A 19,038-nucleotide genomic window follows, 5' to 3' on the forward strand; every position below is an offset into this window, starting at 1 on the left:
GGCTACACCATTATTAATATCTGATAGGGAGAGTATGTGTATGTGTAGTACCCCTAGCTCATAATGTAAACATAGCCACACCTAATTATCAGTGGAGAAATTGTAGCATACAGTATAGATGTCAGGACTACTTCTATTACTTCTCATTTCCCCATATCCCTGGTTGAGTAGCTACCCAGAGAAGTAATTAGATGGATTGAAGAACTGGGATACAGACTGTTTCAAATGTAGGTTGGTAGTTTCAAATATGGTCAATGTTTGTAATCAGCAGTAGTCATTGCCATCCAGGGGGTGACTAGCCTATGTCAAATGAATTGGTAACTTCTTCATGGATTAAGTCTATTATTGGTAATCACAGAGAAGATTGAAGCAAGGATTGAATGAGCATGGAGAATGAGTTCCTTGAGCTCTGGTAAAGGTAAAAAGAACAGGAGTACTTGTGGCACCTTAGAGACTAACAAATTTATTAGAGCTTAAGCTTTCGTGGGCTACAGCCCACTTCTTCGGATGCATATAGAATGGAACATATATTGAGGAGATATATATACACACATACAGAGAGCATGAACAGGTGGGAGTTGTCTTACCAACTTTGAAAGGCCAATTAAGTAAGAGGAAAAAAAACTTTTGACGTGATAATCAAGATAGCCCAGTACGGACAGTTTGATAAGAAGTGTGAGAATACTTACAAGGGGAGATAGATTCAATGTTTGTAATGGCTCAGCCATTCCCAGTCCTTATTCAATCCTAAATTGATTGTATCTAGTTTGCATATCCATTCCAGTTCAGCAGTCTCTCGTTGGAGTCTGTTTTTGAAGTTTTTCTGTGGTAAAATAGCCACCCGCAGGTCTGTCATTGAATGACCAGACTGGTTAAAGTGTTCTCCCACTGGTTTTTGAGTATTATGATTCCTGATGTCAGATTTGTGCCCATTAATTCTTTTGCGTAGAGACTGTCCGGTTTGGCCAATGTACATGGCAGAGGGGCATTGCTGGCACACGATGGTATACATCACATTGGTAGATGTGCAGGTGAATGAGCCCCTGATGGTATGGCTGATGTGATTAGGTCCTATGATGATGTCACTTGAATAGATATGTGGACAGAGTTGGCATCGGGCTTTGTTACAAGGATAGGTTCCTGCGTCAGTGTTTTTGTTCAGTGATGTGTGGTTGCTGGTGGGTGAGCATTTGCTTTAGGTTCGGGGGTTGTCTGTAAGCGAGGACAGGTCTGTCTCCCAAGATCTGTGAGAGTGAGGGATCATCTTTCAGGATAGGTTGTAGATCTCTGATGCACTGGAGAGGTTTTAGTTGGGGGCTGAAGGTGACAGCTAGTGGTGTTCTGTTATTTTCTTTGTTGGGCCTGTCTTGTAGGAGGTGATTTCTGGGTACTCGTCTGGCTCTGTCAATCTGTTTTTTCACTTCAGCAGGTGGGTATTGTAGTTTTAAGAATGCTTGATAGAGATCTTGTAGGTGCTTGTCTCTGTCTGAGGGATTGGAGCAAATGCGGTTATATCTTAGAGCTTGGCTGTAGACAATGGAACGTGTGGTGTGTCCTGGATGGAAGCTGGAGGCATGTAGGTAAGTGTAGCAGTCAGTAGGTTTCCGGTATAGGGTGGTATTTATGGGACCATCGCTTATTAGCACAGTAGTGTCCAGGAGATGGACCGCTTGTGTGGATTGATCTAGGCTGAGGTTGATGGTGGGATGGAAATTATTGAAATCATGGTGAAATTCCTCAAGGGCTTCTTTTCCATGGGTCCAGATGATGAAGATATCATCAATGTAGCGCAAGTAGAGTAGGGGCGTTAGGGGACGAGAGCTAAGAAAGCGTTGTTCTAAGTCAGCCATAAAAATGTTGGCATACTGTGGGGCCATGCGGGTACCCATAGCAGTGCCGCTGACTTGAAGGTATATATTGTCCCCAAATGTGAAATAGTTGTGGGTGAGGACAAAGTCACAAAGTTCAGCCACCAGGTTAGCTGTGACATTATCGGGGATACTGTTCCTGATAGCTTGTAGTCCATCTTTGTTTGGAATATTGGTGTAGAGGGCTTCTACGTCCATAGTGGCTAGGATGGTGTTTTCTGGAAGATCACCTATGGATTGTAGTTTCCTCAGGAAGTCAGCGGTGTCTCGAAGATAGCTGGGAGTGCTGGTAGCGTAGGGCCTGAGGAGAGAGTCCACATAACCAGACAAGCCTGATGTTAGGGTGCCAATGCCTGAGATGATGGGGCGTCCAGGATTTCCAGGTTTATGGATCTTGGGTAGCAAATAGAATACCCCTGGTCGGGGTTCTAGGCATGTGCCTGTACAGATTTGTTCCTGTGCTTTGTCAGGGAGTTCTTTTTAGCAGATGGTGTAGTTTCTTTAGGTAATCCTCGGTGGGATCAGAGGATAATGGCCTGTAGAATGTGGTGTTAGAGAGCTGTCTAGCAGCCTCTTGGTCATATTCCAATTTATTCATGATGACGACAGCACCCCCTTTGTCAGTCTTTTTGATTATGATGTCAGAGTTGTTTCTGAGGCTGTAGATGGCGTTGTGTTCAGCATGGCTGAGGTTATGGGGCAAGTGATGTTGCTTTTCCACAATTTCAGCCTTTGCACGTTGACGGAAGCAATCTATGTAGAAGTCCAGTCTGTTGTTTCGACCGTCCGGAGGAGTCCACGCAGAATCCTCTTTTTTGTAGTGCTGGTAGGGGGGATTCTGTGGGTTAGTATGCTGTTCAGAGGTATGTTGGAAATATTCTTTGAGTCGGAGACGTCGAAAGTAGGATTCTAGGTCACCGCAGAACTGTATCATGTTCATGGGTCTGGAGGGACAAAAGGAGAGGCCCCGAGATAGGACAGACTCTTCTGCTGGGCGAAGAGTATAGCTGGAAAGATTAACAATATTGTTGGGTGGGTGAAGGGAACTACTGTTGTGGCTCCTTGTGGCATGTAGCAGTTTAGATATTTTAGTGTCCTTTTTCCTTTGTAGAGAGGCAAAGTTTGTGTTGTAAATAGCTTGTCAAGTTTTTGTAAAGTCTATCCATGAGGAAGTTTGTGTGGAAGGTTGTTTTTTTTTTGAGAGTATCCAGTTTTGAGAGCTCATACTTAATCTTTCCCTGTTTGCTGTATAGGATGCTGATCAGGTGGTTTCGCAGTTTCTTTGAGAGTGCGTGACACAGTCTCTCAGCATAGTCTGTGTGATATGTAGATTGTAATGGATTTTTTACCTTTAGTCCTTTTGGTTTGATGTCCATCTGCTTGCATTTGGAAAGGAAGATGATGTCTGTGTCTGTACGACTCCCACCTGTTCATGCTCTCTGTATGTGTGTATATATATCTCCTCAATATATGTTCCATTCTATATGCATCCGAAGAAGTGGGCTGTAGCCCACGAAAGCTTATGCTCTAATAAATTTGTTAGTCTCTAAGGTGCCGCAAGTACTCCTGTTCTTTTTGCGGATACAGACTAACACGGTTGCTACTCTGAAATCTGGTAAAGGTAGTTACTGTCAGCCAGGGTGGTAACAGATTGGTGTGGCGGCATTAAGAAGCTAACTATCTGTGTCTGTTTTGGAGACTTTAATCTTCAGGGTTCTTATTCTAGCACCTTTCACAAACAATTACATTTCCTTAATATTAAAATTTGACTTGTGTTAGGTAGGGGTGAGATAAAACAAATGTTGTGAGTAGGGAAATAAGGATCCAATGAAAGAGAATGGCAAAAGATGTAAAGAAAAAAATGAAATTAATAAAAGTTAATTTACTAATCATTGACGAGTCCAGGCTAGTGTACATGTAAGCTCCAGGAGGGAAAATGGAGCTTTTCTTGTATTGGTATTTACCATGGAGAATGAGAGAAATGTGTAAGAACTGCCTATCGGTTTCCTGGCACCAGAAAAAAAAACTCATAGAGGCAGAAATCCTAGAAGAAGGTGAGAAAAAAATGAGAGCAACTTAAAACAAGTGATGCACAATGTTCTTTATAGGGCTGCATCCCACAACTCAAATACATGAAATATTATTAAAAATACCAAACAAACTAACAAAAAAATCCACATGGGAGATGCTTTAGTTGACTAGGAGAGGGGCTGATCTGGATAAATCCCTTTTTCTGTGTGAACCATTCAATCTAGTGGTGTCCAAAATTTTCAGCTTGAGGGCCATACATATTGTTTCAAAAGGTCAAGAAACTGCGTCAGTACTTTGGGGTAGATTCTCAGCCCTGTTCCAATCCTTTGAGTCCATTCAGGATGTACAAAGGGAGTGGAAACCACCACCAAGTGGAGTCCTTAGAGCAGTGGTTCTGAAAGCTGGTCCGCCACTTGTTCAGGGAAAGCCCGTAGCGGGCCGGGCCGGTTTGTTTACCTGCCGCGTCCTCAGGTTCGGCCGATCGCAGCTCCCACTGGCCGCGGTTCGTCGCTCCAGGCCAATGGGGGCTGCGGGAAGTGGCGCGGGCCGAGGAATGTGCTGGCCACCCTTCCTGCAGCCCCCATTGGCCCGGAGCGGCGAAGTGGGAGCCGCGATCGGCCAAACCTGCAGACGTGGCAGGTAAAGAAACTGGCCCAGCCTGACAGGGGCTTTCCCTGAACAAGTGACGGACTGGCTTTGAGAACCACTGCCTGTGGAGTGGCATAAGCTGCTCCTACACCTCACTCCTCACAGTCTCTGGCATAAGGGGCATCAGAGATCGGGAGTGAGAGTGACCAGAATGTGTTGCTCTCCTCCTATCCTAGCTGGAGTATGGCCACTTGGGCATTTCCTTTTTGAAATCAGGGCACAGTTCAGGGTACACAGTCAAGAGCTGCAATTTAGAGAATAAGAGGCTACAATTTGAATGCCAGTGATTTAATCCTTTACTGCAGTACATTTCATTTGCTTCTCCTTCATTTTAGAGGACTAGAAAGTCACCTCATCAGACTGTCCTTACTCACTCATCCAAGGAATAATTTCTTGTCAGTCTTTTCCTCCATAGGCTTGTGTGTCATCACTGCCTTTAATAAGAATTCAAGATTTTCTTTCTGATGTATGATCAAGATTTGGGGGATAATTAAGTGAATTTCTCCAGTTTATTCTCTGCTGAAGTTGACTCTTTTAGAGAAACTTGAGAAAATCTATTGAGCCATTTTTGAAAGTTATGCAAGTGAAATATGGCACATAATTAACACTAATTAAAAATGTACTCCCTACTGAACTGTCAGAGTAGTCATTCCACGAAGAATATCTTGTATTTAAAATATTTGTTACAGGGTAAATATCTGCCTACTAGCTGCCTTTTCTATTGCTAACTGAAAGTCAATGCTTAGCAGTCACACATATATTTTCCATTAAAACTAATAGCCAAAAATAAACACTCTAAGGCAGTCATTCTCAACCTGGGGTAGGTGTACCCCTAGGGCAGGAGTTCCCAAACTTGGTTCACGGCTTGTTCAGGGTAAGCTCCCATTGGCTGGGAACGGTGAACTGCGGCCACTGGGAGTTGCAAGCAGCTGTAACTGCGGGTAAACAAAGCGTCTCGTGGCCCACCAGGGGCTTACCCTGAATAAGCTGTGAACCAAATTTGGGAACCCCTGCCCTAGGGAAACGCAAAGATCTTCCAGGGGGTATGTCAACTCATCTAGATATTTACATAGTTTTTCAACAGGCTACATAAAAAGAACTAGCGAAGTTAGTACAAACTAAAATTTCATATAGACAATGAATTGTTTATACTGCTGTATATACTATTATATGGTAAGTATCACACTGAAATGTAAGTACAATATTTATATTCCAATCTATTTATTTTATAATTATATGATTAAAATGAGAAAGAAGCAAGGGCTGTCACACTTTTGTATTTTTTTTATGATTTTGTAAGCAAGTAGTTTTTAAGTGAGGTGAAACTTGGGATTCGCAAGAAAAATCAGATTCCTGAAAGGGGTACTGTAATCTGGAAAGGTTGAGAACCATTGTTCTAAGGATATTTCACTGCACAGATGACTAAGATGATAAATATGTAAACATCATGTGTGAGTAGATTAAATTATAAGATTATAATTATATATTTTTCTTTGTTTGCAGAAAACAAGCAGTCATACGCGACTTGGGATTGTGAACAACCCAATGTCAAAAATAACGGAAGATAACACAGCTGTTGCAAGGGCAATTCTGACCGCCTTTTTAACACAGAAAAACAGCAGCTTAAAAAGTTTCCTAAGTAAGATAGCTAAGGAGGAGACAGCAAAAGCCCTTGCTACAGGAACTAAAATTAAAAAATTGCTTGTTCCGGTCAGTAAACAACATTTTATTAAATAATAGTTACTTGATGTCTTTATATAAACTATTGCCCATTTCTTTTTTTCTGTTCATAGATACTTTACTTCAGTTATATTGCAGGTGGCACATTTCTAGCTGAGAATAACTTCCTATTGCCTGGTGTCATGAAGCATGAGGTCAAAGGAAGTGATTTTAACCATAAAATAATTGTTCTTAAGTACAGTTACTGGGGTATGTTGTTTGTATTTTGAAAGATTTTTCTATTATGAAAAATAATAAAACACAATTTACTGAACAATGTGGCTATCAGGTCATTGAGAGCCAAATAGCTCTAGTCATCACTGATTTTTTTAAAGCCATTTCTTGATTTGCACTTTTTAAACACTAGATTTGTAACTCCTATCTGGAAAGAATTATCAGCTTAATCCAAAAGTTACCTTGCTCCTATTGTAAACATTGAGTATTGAATTTATTGAGCAATGATTAAGGTTAAGATTTTTTCATGGTTATTTTTAGTAAAAGTCATGGACATGTCGCAGACAATAAACAAACATTCACAGGAGCCTGTGACCTGTCTGTGACTTTTACTAAAAATAACGGGAGTCGGGGGAGAGGAAGGAGAGGGAGAGAAATGACAGCTGGACCCCCATGGTGGGGGCGACTGACAGCACAAGCCCCACAGCGAGGGGTGGGGAGACTGACAGCCAAAGCCTCACTGTCATTCGGTTGGGGGGCATAGCCCTGGTTCCAGCCCCGGCCGAAGTCACGGGACTAGAGCTCACAGTTCTGCCTCCACCCAGAGCCGCAAGATGTGGCACACAGCCCAGTTCCAGCCATAGCTGCAGGTGGGGGTGCACAGCTCCAGCCGCAACTTGGGCAGGGTAAGGGGGTGCACAGCCCCGGCCTTGGCTGCAGCCACTGACAGCTGAAGCCAAAGAAGTCATGGAGGTCTGGTAAAATCACGGAATCTGTGACTTCCATGACTAAATCGTATCCTTAGCAATGATGGTGATAATCTTCATGACTGGAGCAACTGAAATTAACAAGAGCTTCAATTACTTAACTTCCAGCAGTCATTTTCTATGTCTGTTGACCTTAGAGCAGAGAAAGTAAGTTAATTTGTTTAAAATATGTTTTCTTATATTATTGCTAACTTGAAACACAGTCAGCAATTCCGAGTGAGAGGTCACTTAGATATCAGCCACCAAGGAACAGCAGCAGACTACAATGCTGGTTTCAAAAACAGCTATGTACTTCAATATTATTAATTAGGAAAGCTGCTCAAGAATATATTTAGAAGTTCTTCAAGTGGCCTCTGTATATTTCCATTTATGGGATGCGTTGATTGCGTGCATCTTAGACAGTGGAACTTCAACTAGCAGTGCCTGTTGGAGTGCTCATGCCCCCTTCCAACCCTCCCCTCAGCATTAGCAGACATTTTGAGTGTGAGGCTATATAAAGGTGTGTGGCACTCTGGCCACCACAGTTCCTTTCTACCATGTCCAGGAACAGCTCCATGATTTGGCTGGGGTCTGGTCTTCAGTACCTTTTTTAGATTAGAACCGTGGTTCTTTGAGATGTTATTGTCAATGTGGATACCATGACCCAACCTCCATCCCTTCTTTTGTGGTGCTCAGCCATATGGGATTCAAATTTTGAGGGAACTGAAGAAAGGTCTTTGTTGTCCTGCCCTTGATGCCTTTGTACAGGAGCATGAGAAAACACAGGGCACATGCATGGTCCCAGTGGAAACTGCTATTAAAAAAAAAAAAAACCTATGAGGCTTATGCCCACCTAGAATGCGATCCACAAAAACTACATTTTGAAGAACCACAGTTACTTAAGTAACCATTCTTTCCTAACCTGCTTCAACTCTTCAGAGGAGTCTTGTGTCCCCTTCCCCCTTCTCCAGACTTACACCCCCAACCCGAGAAAGCAGGGCTTTGGAGCAGAGCCCAGAGCTGGAGCACGGAGCAGCTCCGGAACAGTGGAGCTGCAGGTTTTTGCCTGGAGCGGAGCCGGAGCACAGCTCCAAAGCCCTGCCAGAAAGGGCAAGTTTATCATCTGGGCTTGAGTTCACTCCACCTCATAATGTGGGTGATAGAATTTTAATGGATACAGGGTGGACTTGTTCTGTAGATGTGCAAAGGTTTTTACCTAATAATAGGAAAGGGTCTACATATGCATGTTATATTAGCAAATGAAAAAGGGTTTTATTATGAGCCGATAATAATAATAATGTTCCACATAAGGCACCAGTTCAGTCCATATTAGGTTACTTACTATATCTTAAATCTGTTTATCTTTTGTTATCTTGTATGTGGTTACACTGATCTGCATTTTATTTGGGTATTGATAAATCACTGTTTACTCAAGAGCCAATGAGTGAATGTTCTTTTTTTAGTTGTCTATTAAGACAGTTTTCATAATGGCTATTACTTGAGCAACAAGAGGGAGTGAACTACAAGTATTAATGATCAGGTGGTAGATTTGGCAGGCCAATTCTTCAATCACTTTTTAATTGGAAATCCATGTAATGTGATTACTGATAGCTAAACTATCCCAGGAGTGGGAATATGCAGAAGCTACTCAAAGAAGAAATTAATATTACTCAACTGTAACCAGATTCTGCATATGTATACTGCCCCGCCTTGCCCCTCTTCCACTGAGTCCTGATTTCCAAACAGGACCTGAGGGAGATGTGGAAGGAACTGAGTTGGCGGGAGTGCCATGCCTCCTTTTAGGTCTCACCATCAGAGGAAGGGTGGGAGTGATGCGTGAGTTCTCCATCAGGCACTGCTAATTAAAATTTCACCATCTAAACTACACCTGATCAGGTCATCTTACAAGTGTGAATACGTAGAGTCCAGTTCGAAGAACTCCAGTTACAAGTTAGTTACTGTCATATTTACGAATGTGAAATTTTATTTTTCTCCTTCATAATCCATTTTTTCTGATTAAGAGTGCAAGATAGGGTAAATTAACAGAATAGTGGACTTCATTGTAGTAAGATTCATGATTCTTTATGTGACAGTATTCTGAGCACTTACTGGTCAAAAAGTGCTTAAACTCAGGCTCAGCCTGGCTCTTCTGTTGTACTGTTGCTCAAGGAGAAAGAAGTATAAATTAGCTGCTTGGGAGAGACACGGGGGAATGTAGATATGCAGGGCTTCACTCCCAGGGTTATATGACTGGTCTGAAGCTAAGGCTGGAGGAGTTCTCTCTTGCTTTTATCTTGTTTAGATTTTCATTATAAACAGTTTGAAGAAAACCCTGGCTGACTATCACTGTATTTTGTTTTTGCTGAATCTGGCCTCCATCTTACACCTTACTTCTGCTTTAGGGAATGGATGACAGTACTTTTGAGAAGAAATACAACACTTTAGGAGTGGATATAATTCAAACTCACCAAATGTTCTGTCAAGAAGTTCTTAAACTGCTTCCTGGGCAAATGGCTGTTGTCAGCAATGGGAGGGTAAGTAAAGAAACAGTTCATTTTCTTATTCTCCATGTATGCTCTCTTTCCTCTCCTTGAACTTTTATGTAATTGTAAGGTCAATGCATTATATTACTTTCTTACTCTCCACAGTGTGGCTAAAATGTAGGCTCGCTTTTTCCTTATTTTTTCTGTAGTTCTTTATTGCGGATTTCATTTGCAGTCATTAACTACTCAGGAACATAAGAAATGCCATGCTGGAATTGACCAGGGGTCCATCTGGTTTAGTATCTTGTTTCTGACAGTGTCCAGATGTGTGAAAAGAAGATGTGAGAAACTCTGCAATAGTAGTTATGGGATCACCTGCCTCCAGGGAAGATTTCCTCCTAACTCCAGTAATTGTTGTCTTATGCCATAGTGTGAGGGTTTATATCCCTTCCAAAATTCTTTTATAAAAATGTGTATTTGTATAACTTGCTCAACAGTTCTGTCTGAGGTTTTTAAATATTCTGGAGGTTATCAAAGGGCCATGCAGGCCTAACCACTGCCATTCTTTTTTATTTTTCTTACCATGAGTATGTGTGTAAATTGGAGTCTTTGCTGTGCCTGCGGGGCTTCTTGTTTTTACCCTTCATTTCTTTCAAATTGTTATTGTAAAAAGATTTTATTAGTAGTGCTAGATGGTAGTTGCCTCTGAAGCAGCAGCTAGATCTGTGGCTTCCCTCTATCCAGAGAGTGAGAATGGAAGGTCCTCTCATGGATCAGTAACTGGTTAAAAGACAGAAAACAAAGGGTAGGAATAAATTACACCGGTCTACAATTTTTGAGAAGTCGTCTGCTTCAGAGATAAAATGTGCTATTTATTATGTATTTTGATGTGCTGAATTCAAATATGACAATTAAAACAACTGATTGGCTACTGTTTTTAAGATATTTATGTTTTTACATTTTATATCTATGTATATTGTGTAGATAGTAGAGTTTTAATCATAAATTGTAAACCTAGGTCTTTTCATGTGTTTATGGTTGCTTTACAAAAAACTATTATGTACATAGTTTAGTCCTATTCAGTGTCTACTCGGCGCTTCTTGGCTTGTCTCTTGTATTCATTAAATGGAGCATCTCTTGTCACTTATCAGAGGGGTAGCCGTGTTAGTCTGAATCTGTAAAAAGCAACAGAGGGTCCTGTGGCACCTTTGAGACTAACAGAAGTACTGGGAGCATAAGCTTTCGTGGGTAAGAACCTCACTTCTTCAGATGCAAGTAATGGAAATCTCCAGAGGCAGGTATATATCAGTGTGGAGATAACGAGGTTAGTTCAATCAGGGAGGGTGAGGTGCTCTGCTAGCAGTTGAGGTGTGAACACCAAGGGAGGAGAAACTGTTTCTGTAGTTGGATAGCCATTCACAGTCTTTGTTTAATCCTGATCTGATGGTGTCAAATTTGCAAATGAACTGGAGCTCAGCAGTTTCTCTTTGGAGTCTGGTCCTGAAGTTTTTTTGCTGTAAGATGGCAACCTTTACATCTGCTATTGTGTGGCCAGGGAGGTTGAAGTGTTCTCCTACAGGTTTTTGTATATTGCCATTCCTGATATCTGACTTGTGTCCATTTATCCTCTTGCGTAGTGACTGTCCAGTTTGGCCAATGTACATAGCAGAGGGGCATTGCTGGCATATGATGGCATATATAACATTGGTGGACGTGCAGGTGAATGAGCCGGTGATGTTGTAGCTGATCTGGTTAGGTCCAGTGATGGTGTTGCTGGTGTAGATATGTGGGCAGAGTTGGCATCGGGGTTTGTTGCATGGGTTGGTTCCTGAGTTAGAGTTGTTATGGTGCGGTGCGTGGTTGCTGGTGAGAATATGCTTAAGGTTGGCAGGTTGTCTGTGGGCGAGGACTGGCCTGCCTCCCAAGGTCTGTGAAAGTGAGGGATCATTGTCCAGGATGGGTTGTAGATCACTGATGATGCGTTGGAGAGGTTTAAGCTGAGGACTGTAGGTGATGGCCAGTGGAGTTCTGTTGGTTTCTCTTCTGGGCCTGTCTTGTAGCAGGAGGCTTCTGGGTACACGTCTGGCTCTGTTGATTTGTTTCTTTATTTCGTTGTGTGGGTATCGTAGTTTTGAGAATGCTAGGTGAAGATCTTGTAGGTGTTGGTCTCTGTCTGAGGGGTTGGAGCAGATGCGATTGTACCTCAGTGCTTGGCTGTAGACGATGGATCGTGTGGTGTGACCGGGGTGGAAGCTGGAGGCATGAAGGTAGGCATAGCGGTCGGTGGGTTTTCGGTATAGGGTGGTGTTAATGTGGCCATCGCTTATTTGTACGGTGGTGTCCAGGAAGTGGACCTCCCGTGTAGATTGGTCCAGGCTGAGGTTGATGGTGGGGTGGAAGCTGTTGAAAGCATGGTGGAATTCTTCCAGGGCCTCCTTCCCATGGGTCCAGATGATGAAGATGTCATCAATATAGCGTAGATAGAGAAGGGGCATGAGTGGACGGGAGCTGAGGAAGCGTTGTTCCAGGTCAGCCATAAAAATGTTGGCATATTGTGGGGCCATGCGGGTGCCCATAGCGGTGCCACTGGTCTGGAGGTATATATTGTCACCAAATTTGAAATAATTGTGCGTGAGGATAAAGTCACAGAGCTCAGCAATAAGTTGTGCTGTGTCATCATCAGGGATACTGTTCCTGACAGCTTGTATTCCATCTGTATGTGGGATGTTTGTGTAGAGAGCCTCTACATCCATGGTGGCTAGGATGGTGTTTTCTGGGAGGTCACCAATGCATTGTAGTTTCCTCAGGAAATCTGTGGTGTCACGGAGGTAGCTGGGAGTGCTGGTGGCGTAGGGTCTGAGTAGGGAGTCCACATATCCAGACAGTCCTTCAGTGAGAGTGCCAATGCCCGAGATGATGGGGCGTCCAGGATTTCCAGGTTTGTGGATCTTAGGTAGTAGATAGAATAACCCCGGTCGGGGCTCTAAGGGTATGTTGATTTGTTCCTGTGTTAGTGTAGGGAGTGTCCTGAGTAGATGGTGTAGTTTCTTAGTGTATTCCTCAGTGGGATCTGAGGAAAGCGGCCTGTAGAATTGGGTATTGGAGAGTTGTCTGGCAGCCTCCTTCTGGTAGTCAGACCTGTTCATGATGACAACAGCACCTCCTTTATCAGCTTCTTTGATGATAATGTCAGGGTGGTTTCTGAGGCTGTGGATGGCATTGCGTTCTGCACGACTTAGGTTATGAGGCAAGCGATGTTGTTTTTCCACAATTTCTGCCTGTGCACGTCGGCGGAAGCATTCTATGTATAGGTCCAGACTGTCATTTCGACCCTCAGGAGGAGTCCATGTGGAGTTCTTCTTCCTGTGTTGTTGGTGGGAGGGTATCTGTGTATCAGTGCGCTGTTCAGTGTTATCATGAAAGTATTCTTTGAGTCGGAGGCGGCGAAAGTAGGCTTCCAGATCACCACAGAACTGTATCATGTTCGTGGGGGTGCTGGGGCAAAAGGAGAGTCCCCGAGATAGGACAGACTCTTCTGCTGGGTTGAGTGTGTAGCTGGATAAATTGACGATATTGCTGGGTGAGTTAGGGGTACCCCTGTTGTGGCCCCATGTGGCAGGTAGGATTTTAGACAGCTTACGGTCCTTTTTCCTTTGTAGAGAGGTGAAGTGTGTAATGTAGATCTCCTGTCTTATTTTAATAAAGTCCGTTTGTGTGGAGGGTTGGTTATTAATGAGAGTCTCCAGGTTGGAGAGCTCTTTCTTGATGTTTTTCTGTTTGCTGTATAGGATGCTGATCAGGTGGTTCCTCAGTTTCTTTGATAACGTATGGCATAATCTCTCACTGTGGTCTGTGCAGTATGTAGATAGCAATGGATTTTTCACCTTCAGTCCATTTGGTATGATGTCCATCTGTTTGCATTTGGAAAGGAAGATGATATCTGTCTGTATTTGTGCAAGTTTCTTCATGAGGTTGATAGATTTCCATTCCATACGGCTAAATGCAGTGCCTTGCATGGTGTCAAGTATCAGAGGGGTAGCCGTGTTAGTCTGAATCTGTAAAAAGCAACAGAGGGTCCTGTGGCACCTTTGAGACTAACAGAAGTACTGGGAGCATAAGCTTTCGTGGGTAAGAACCTCACTTCTTCAGATGCAAGTAATGGAAATCTCCAGAGGCAGGTATATATCAGTGTGGAGATAACGAGGTTAGTTCAATCAGGGAGGGTGAGGTGCTCTGCTAGCAGTTGAGGTGTGAACACCAAGGGAGGAGAAACTGTTTCTGTAGTTGGATAGCCATTCACAGTCTTTGTTTAATCCTGATCTGATGGTGTCAAATTTGCAAATGAACTGGAGCTCAGCAGTTTCTCTTTGGAGTCTGGTCCTGAAGTTTTTTTGCTGTAAGATGGCAACCTTTACATCTGCTATTGTGTGGCCAGGGAGGTTGAAGTGTTCTCCTACAGGTTTTTGTATATTGCCATTCCTGATATCTGACTTGTGTCCATTTATCCTCTTGCGTAGTGACTGTCCAGTTTGGCCAATGTACATAGCAGAGGGGCATTGCTGGCATATGATGGCATATATAACATTGGTGGACGTGCAGGTGAATGAGCCGGTGATGTTGTAGCTGATCTGGTTAGGTCCAGTGATGGTGTTGCTGGTGTAGATATGTGGGCAGAGTTGGCATCGGGGTTTGTTGCATGGGTAGGTTCCCATGGGTAGACTGTGAATGGCTATCCAACTACAGAAACAGTTTCTCCTCCCTTGGTGTTCACACCTCAACTGCTAGCAGAGCACCTCACCCTCCCTGATTGAACTAACCTCGTTATCTCCACACTGATATATACCTGCCTCTGGAGATTTCCATTACTTGCATCTGAAGAAGTGAGGTTCTTACCCACGAAAGCTTATGCTCCCAGTACTTCTGTTAGTCTCAAAGGTGCCACAGGACCCTCTGTTGCTTCTCTTGTCACTGTCCAGCAATAGTCTGCAAGCATTGATGGGCTCCATTTGCCCTGATAGCGTTTCTCCATTGTTGCAATGTCCTGGTGAAATCGCTCGCCGTGCTCGTCGCTCACTGCTCCGCAGTTCGGTGGAAAAAAATCTAGATGAGAGTGCAAAAAATGTATCTTTAGTGACATGTTACAACCAAGGCTTTTGTATGCCTTGAGGAGGTTTTCCACCAACAACCTGTAGTTGTCTGCCTTGTTGTTTCCGAGAAAATGTATTGCCACTAACTGGAAGGCTTTCCATGCCGTCTTTTCCTTGCCACGCAGTGCATGGTCAAATGCATCATCTCGAAGAAGTTCACGAATCTGAGGACCAACAAAGACACCTTCCTTTATCTTAGCTTCACTTGACCTTGGAAATTTTCCACGGAGGTCCTTGAAAGCTGCTTGTGTTTTGTCAATGGCCTGGACAAAGTTCTTCATCAGACCCAGCTTGATGTGTAAGGGTGGTAACAAAATCTTCCTTGATTCAACAAGTGGTGGATGCTGAACACTTTTCCTCCCAGGCTCCAATGACTGTCGGAGTGGCCAATCTTTCTTGATGTAGTGGGAATCTCTTGCACGACTATCCCATTCGCAGAGAAAACAGCAGTACTTTGTGTATCCAGTCTGCAGACCAAGCAAGAGAGCAACAACCTTCAAATCGCCACAAAGCTGCCACTGATGTTGGTCATCGTTTATGCACCTCAAAAGTTGTTTCATGTTGTCATAGGTTTCCGTCATATGGACGGCATGACCAACTGGAATTGATGGCAAAACATTGCCATTATGCAGTAAAACAGCTTTAATACTCGTCTTCGATGAATCAATGAACAGTCTCCACTCATCTGGATCGTGAACGATGTTGAGGGCTGCCATCACACCATCGATGTTGTTGCAGGCTATAAGATCACCTTCCATGAAGAAGAATGGGACAAGATCCTTTTGATGGTCACGGAACATGGAAACCCTAACATCACCTGCCAGGAGATTCCACTGCTGTAGTCTGGAGCCCAACAGCTCTGCCTTACTCTTGGGTAGTTCCAAATCCCTGACAAGGTCATTCAGTTCACCTTGTGTTATGAGGTGTGGTTCAGAGGAGGGGGATGGGAGAAAATGTGGGTCCTGTGACATTGATGGTTCAGGACCAGAAGTTTCATCCTCTTCCTCGTCTGTCTCAAGTGAGAATGATTCTGGTGCATCAGGAACCGGCAGTCCTTCTCCGTGGGGTACTGGGCGTAGAGCTGATGGAATGTTTGGATAATGCACAGTCCACTTTTTCTTCTTTGACACACCTTTCCCAACTGGAGGCACCATGCAGAAGTAACAATAGCTGGTATGATCTGTTGGCTCTCTCCAAATCATTGGCACTGCAAAAGGCATAGATTTCCTTTTCCTGTTCAACCACTGGCGAAGATTTGTTGCATAAGGGTTGCAGCATATGTGTGGGGCCCACCTCTTGTCCTGATCTCCAATTTTGCAGCCAAAATAAAGGTGATAGGTTTTCTTAACCATAGTGGTTATACTGCGCTTTTGTGATGCAAAAGTCACTTCACCACAAACCTAGCAGAAATTATCTGCACTGTTCACACAAGTACGAGGCATCTCTGCTCACTTTGGCTAAACAGAAATGTGTCCTTTTGCAAAATCAAACACTGACAAATAAGAGAGCACGACACTGTTCAGCAGAGTGATGTAAGCTTTGTTATGATTGCATCATCCATGACTTCTAGGAATAACATGATGTAATTCAGATCATGTATGACGCAATACCAGCTTCAGATTGCATCATTCATTGTTTTGCCTAAAAAGCAAGTACTGTCCAAACCCAGTCAGATTTATTGATAGATCCAGTCAAAGATGTATTTTAGTCATTTCTGGTTTAAATTGAGATCCCTTCCCTTTATAACTCACTTATCCTCCGCCATTCCCAAGTCAAGGGTCGTATATACTGACCCAATAGCATATCTTGAAAACTAGAGCCAATCAACAATTTTAAGCATCATTTTCGTTCTCAGTGACCCAGAATTAGTAAAGTTTGACTACATTTATTTCAGAAGCATTTTGGCTGTAGAGCAGTGTTATCAGTTTTTAGAATGGAAAGAGGTAAGTAGTGGTGTCCCCCAGGGGTCTGTACTGGGACCAGTGTTGTTCCACATATTCATAAATTATCTGGAAAAAGGGGTAAACAGTGAGGTGGCAAAATTTGCAGATAATACAAAATTACTCAAGATAGTTAAGTCCAAAGCAGACTGTGAAGAGTTACAAAGGGTCTCACAAGACTGGGTGAATGGGCAGCCAATGGCAGATGAAATTCAATGTTGATAAATGCAAAGTTGATCAAGAATAGGAGATAGCTGTGTTAGTCTGTATCAACAAAAACAAGTGAAACATCTGAAGAAGTGAGGTTTTTTACCCATGAAAGCTTATGCCCAAATAAATCTGTTAGTCTTTAACGTGCCACCGGACTCCTTGTTGTTTTTTGATCAAGAATAGTTCATTCTGCAGAAAAAAATCTAGAGTTTTTTGGATACTTGTCCTTTGAAGTCATTTTTGGTGGCCCTTACTGTCTGGACTGCTCATGTACAGCACCTACTATCACGGATTCCAGAACTGGATATGTGTATAAATATTCAATATATATTATATAATAATATAAACCAATAGAAAAAACTTCCTTTTTTGAGGTAAGTGCCATACATCCTGGGGTCTTCCAAAGATGTCTTGATTATTGGCATGATCAATCTTCCGGGAAATTAACATGGAAGAATAAAGACACCAGGAGACTAGACTCTTTTGGTAGAAAACTTTACTTCTCTTCGAGTTTCCAGCTCAGGGTGGCCAACCATCAGGCCTTACTGAGCCGATATGATTTTAATTTATGGAAATCCCTACCAAAGTTCGAGCCACTCCTCCCCGAGCGGGGTAGGAAGGACTTTAAGGCATTGGTGGACGAGGGGGCGACAGCAGCCAAAGCAGCCCTGCAGGCAGCGGCGGATACGGCAGCTCGCTCAATGGCCTCCGCGATCTCCATGCGCAGGGCATCGTGGCTCCTCCCGTCCGGGCTTTCGGCAGAGGCCCAGTCCCTCATGCAGGACCTGCCGTTCAATGGGAAGGCCCTGTTCACTGAACAGACGGACATCAGGCTGCATGGGATTAAAGGCTCTCGTACCACCCTGCAGACCGTGGGCCTCTACGTCCCTCCGGCTAAGGACAAGGCCAAACCGCAGACGTCAGGTCACCCTGCACAGAGCAGATATGAGCCCCCTTACAAGAGGCCGAGAGACCAGAAGCACTGGCCTCAACAACAGACCCACTCTGCCTCACAGCCTGGGCCCTCTAAGGGCAAGAGGCAGGGAAAGAGGCGGTTTTGATTATTTGCAGGGGGGCACCAAGGCAGTTGCCGTGGAACTAATAAAGTTTGTGTTCAGCAACCGCTTGTCTGCCTTCCGTGGAGGATGGTCACAAATAACCTCGGACTGCTGGGTCCTCAACACCATTTCCAAGGGCTACACGTTGCAGTTCAGTTCACCCCCGCCCAACCACCCCTGGTCCCTGGTGGGCTAGGGGGACCCGGAGCACGTTCACCTCCTAGGTCAGGAGGTGGAACGACTACTACACCTGGAAGCAGCGGAGAGAGTGCCAATAGAATTCCAGGGCAGGGGCTTCTCCCGATATTTCCTGATCCCAAAAGTGAAAGGGGGTCTCAGGCTCATCGTAGAGCTACAGAATCTCAATCGGTTTATTGTCCGCTCCAAGTTCCGCGTGGTGTCCCTGGCTTCTATTATCCCCTCCCTGGACCCAGGGGACTGGTACGCGGCCCTGGACCACATACATATTTTCGAAGGGCACAGGCGCTTCCTCCGTTTCCTGGTGGGGCCCAACCACTACCAGTTCATGGTTCTCCTGTTTGGCCTATCCATAGCGCCCAGGGTATTCACAAAATGTATGGCGGTGGTAGCAGGCTATCTCAGACGAGAAGAGGTCCAGATGTTCCCATATCTGGATGATTGGCTTCTCAAGGGCAACTCACGGTCTCAGGTGAGCACCCATGTGGACCTGCTCCTGTCCACATGCGCCAATCTCGGCCTGTTGGTAAACGAGTCCAAATCAACGCTAGTTCCTGTGCAGCGCATAGAATTCATAGGGGGCACTACTGGACTCCTTAAGGGCCACAGCCTCTCTCCCAGTGGGCAGGTTCGAAACCCTCAAAGGTCTCATCGCCTCAGTCACGACTTTTCCGGTGACAACAGCAAGGGCGTGCCTTCAGATCCTAGGGCACATGGCAGTGTGCACGTATGTGGTCCGCCACACCAGGCTCCGAATGAGGCCCGTCCAGCTATGGCTAGCCTCCCAGTTCTCCCAGGCCCGGGATGGCCTGGACA

At 44.1% G+C, this 19,038-nt stretch overlaps 1 protein-coding gene across 5 annotated transcripts in view; it reads left to right on the top strand.

Moving 5' to 3' along the window:
- Window positions 1-19,038, top strand: part of UGGT2 (UDP-glucose glycoprotein glucosyltransferase 2) — a 302,913-nt gene that overhangs the window by 158,233 nt on the left and 125,642 nt on the right. For all 5 annotated transcript variants that reach the window (XR_010597726.1, XR_010597727.1, XM_065581050.1 and 2 more), the window contains 2 exons: window positions 6,051-6,257; window positions 9,589-9,720. Coding sequence is in view for 3 of the 5 variants with exons in the window: in XM_065581050.1 (XP_065437122.1) it covers window positions 6,051-6,257; window positions 9,589-9,720 (339 nt within the window). In the remaining 2 variants the exon portion in view is untranslated. The remainder of the gene's footprint in view (window positions 1-6,050; window positions 6,258-9,588; window positions 9,721-19,038) is intronic.

Source organism: Chrysemys picta, chromosome 1 (genome assembly GCF_011386835.1).
Source record: "Chrysemys picta bellii isolate R12L10 chromosome 1, ASM1138683v2, whole genome shotgun sequence".
Taxonomy (NCBI): Eukaryota; Metazoa; Chordata; order Testudines; family Emydidae; genus Chrysemys; species Chrysemys picta.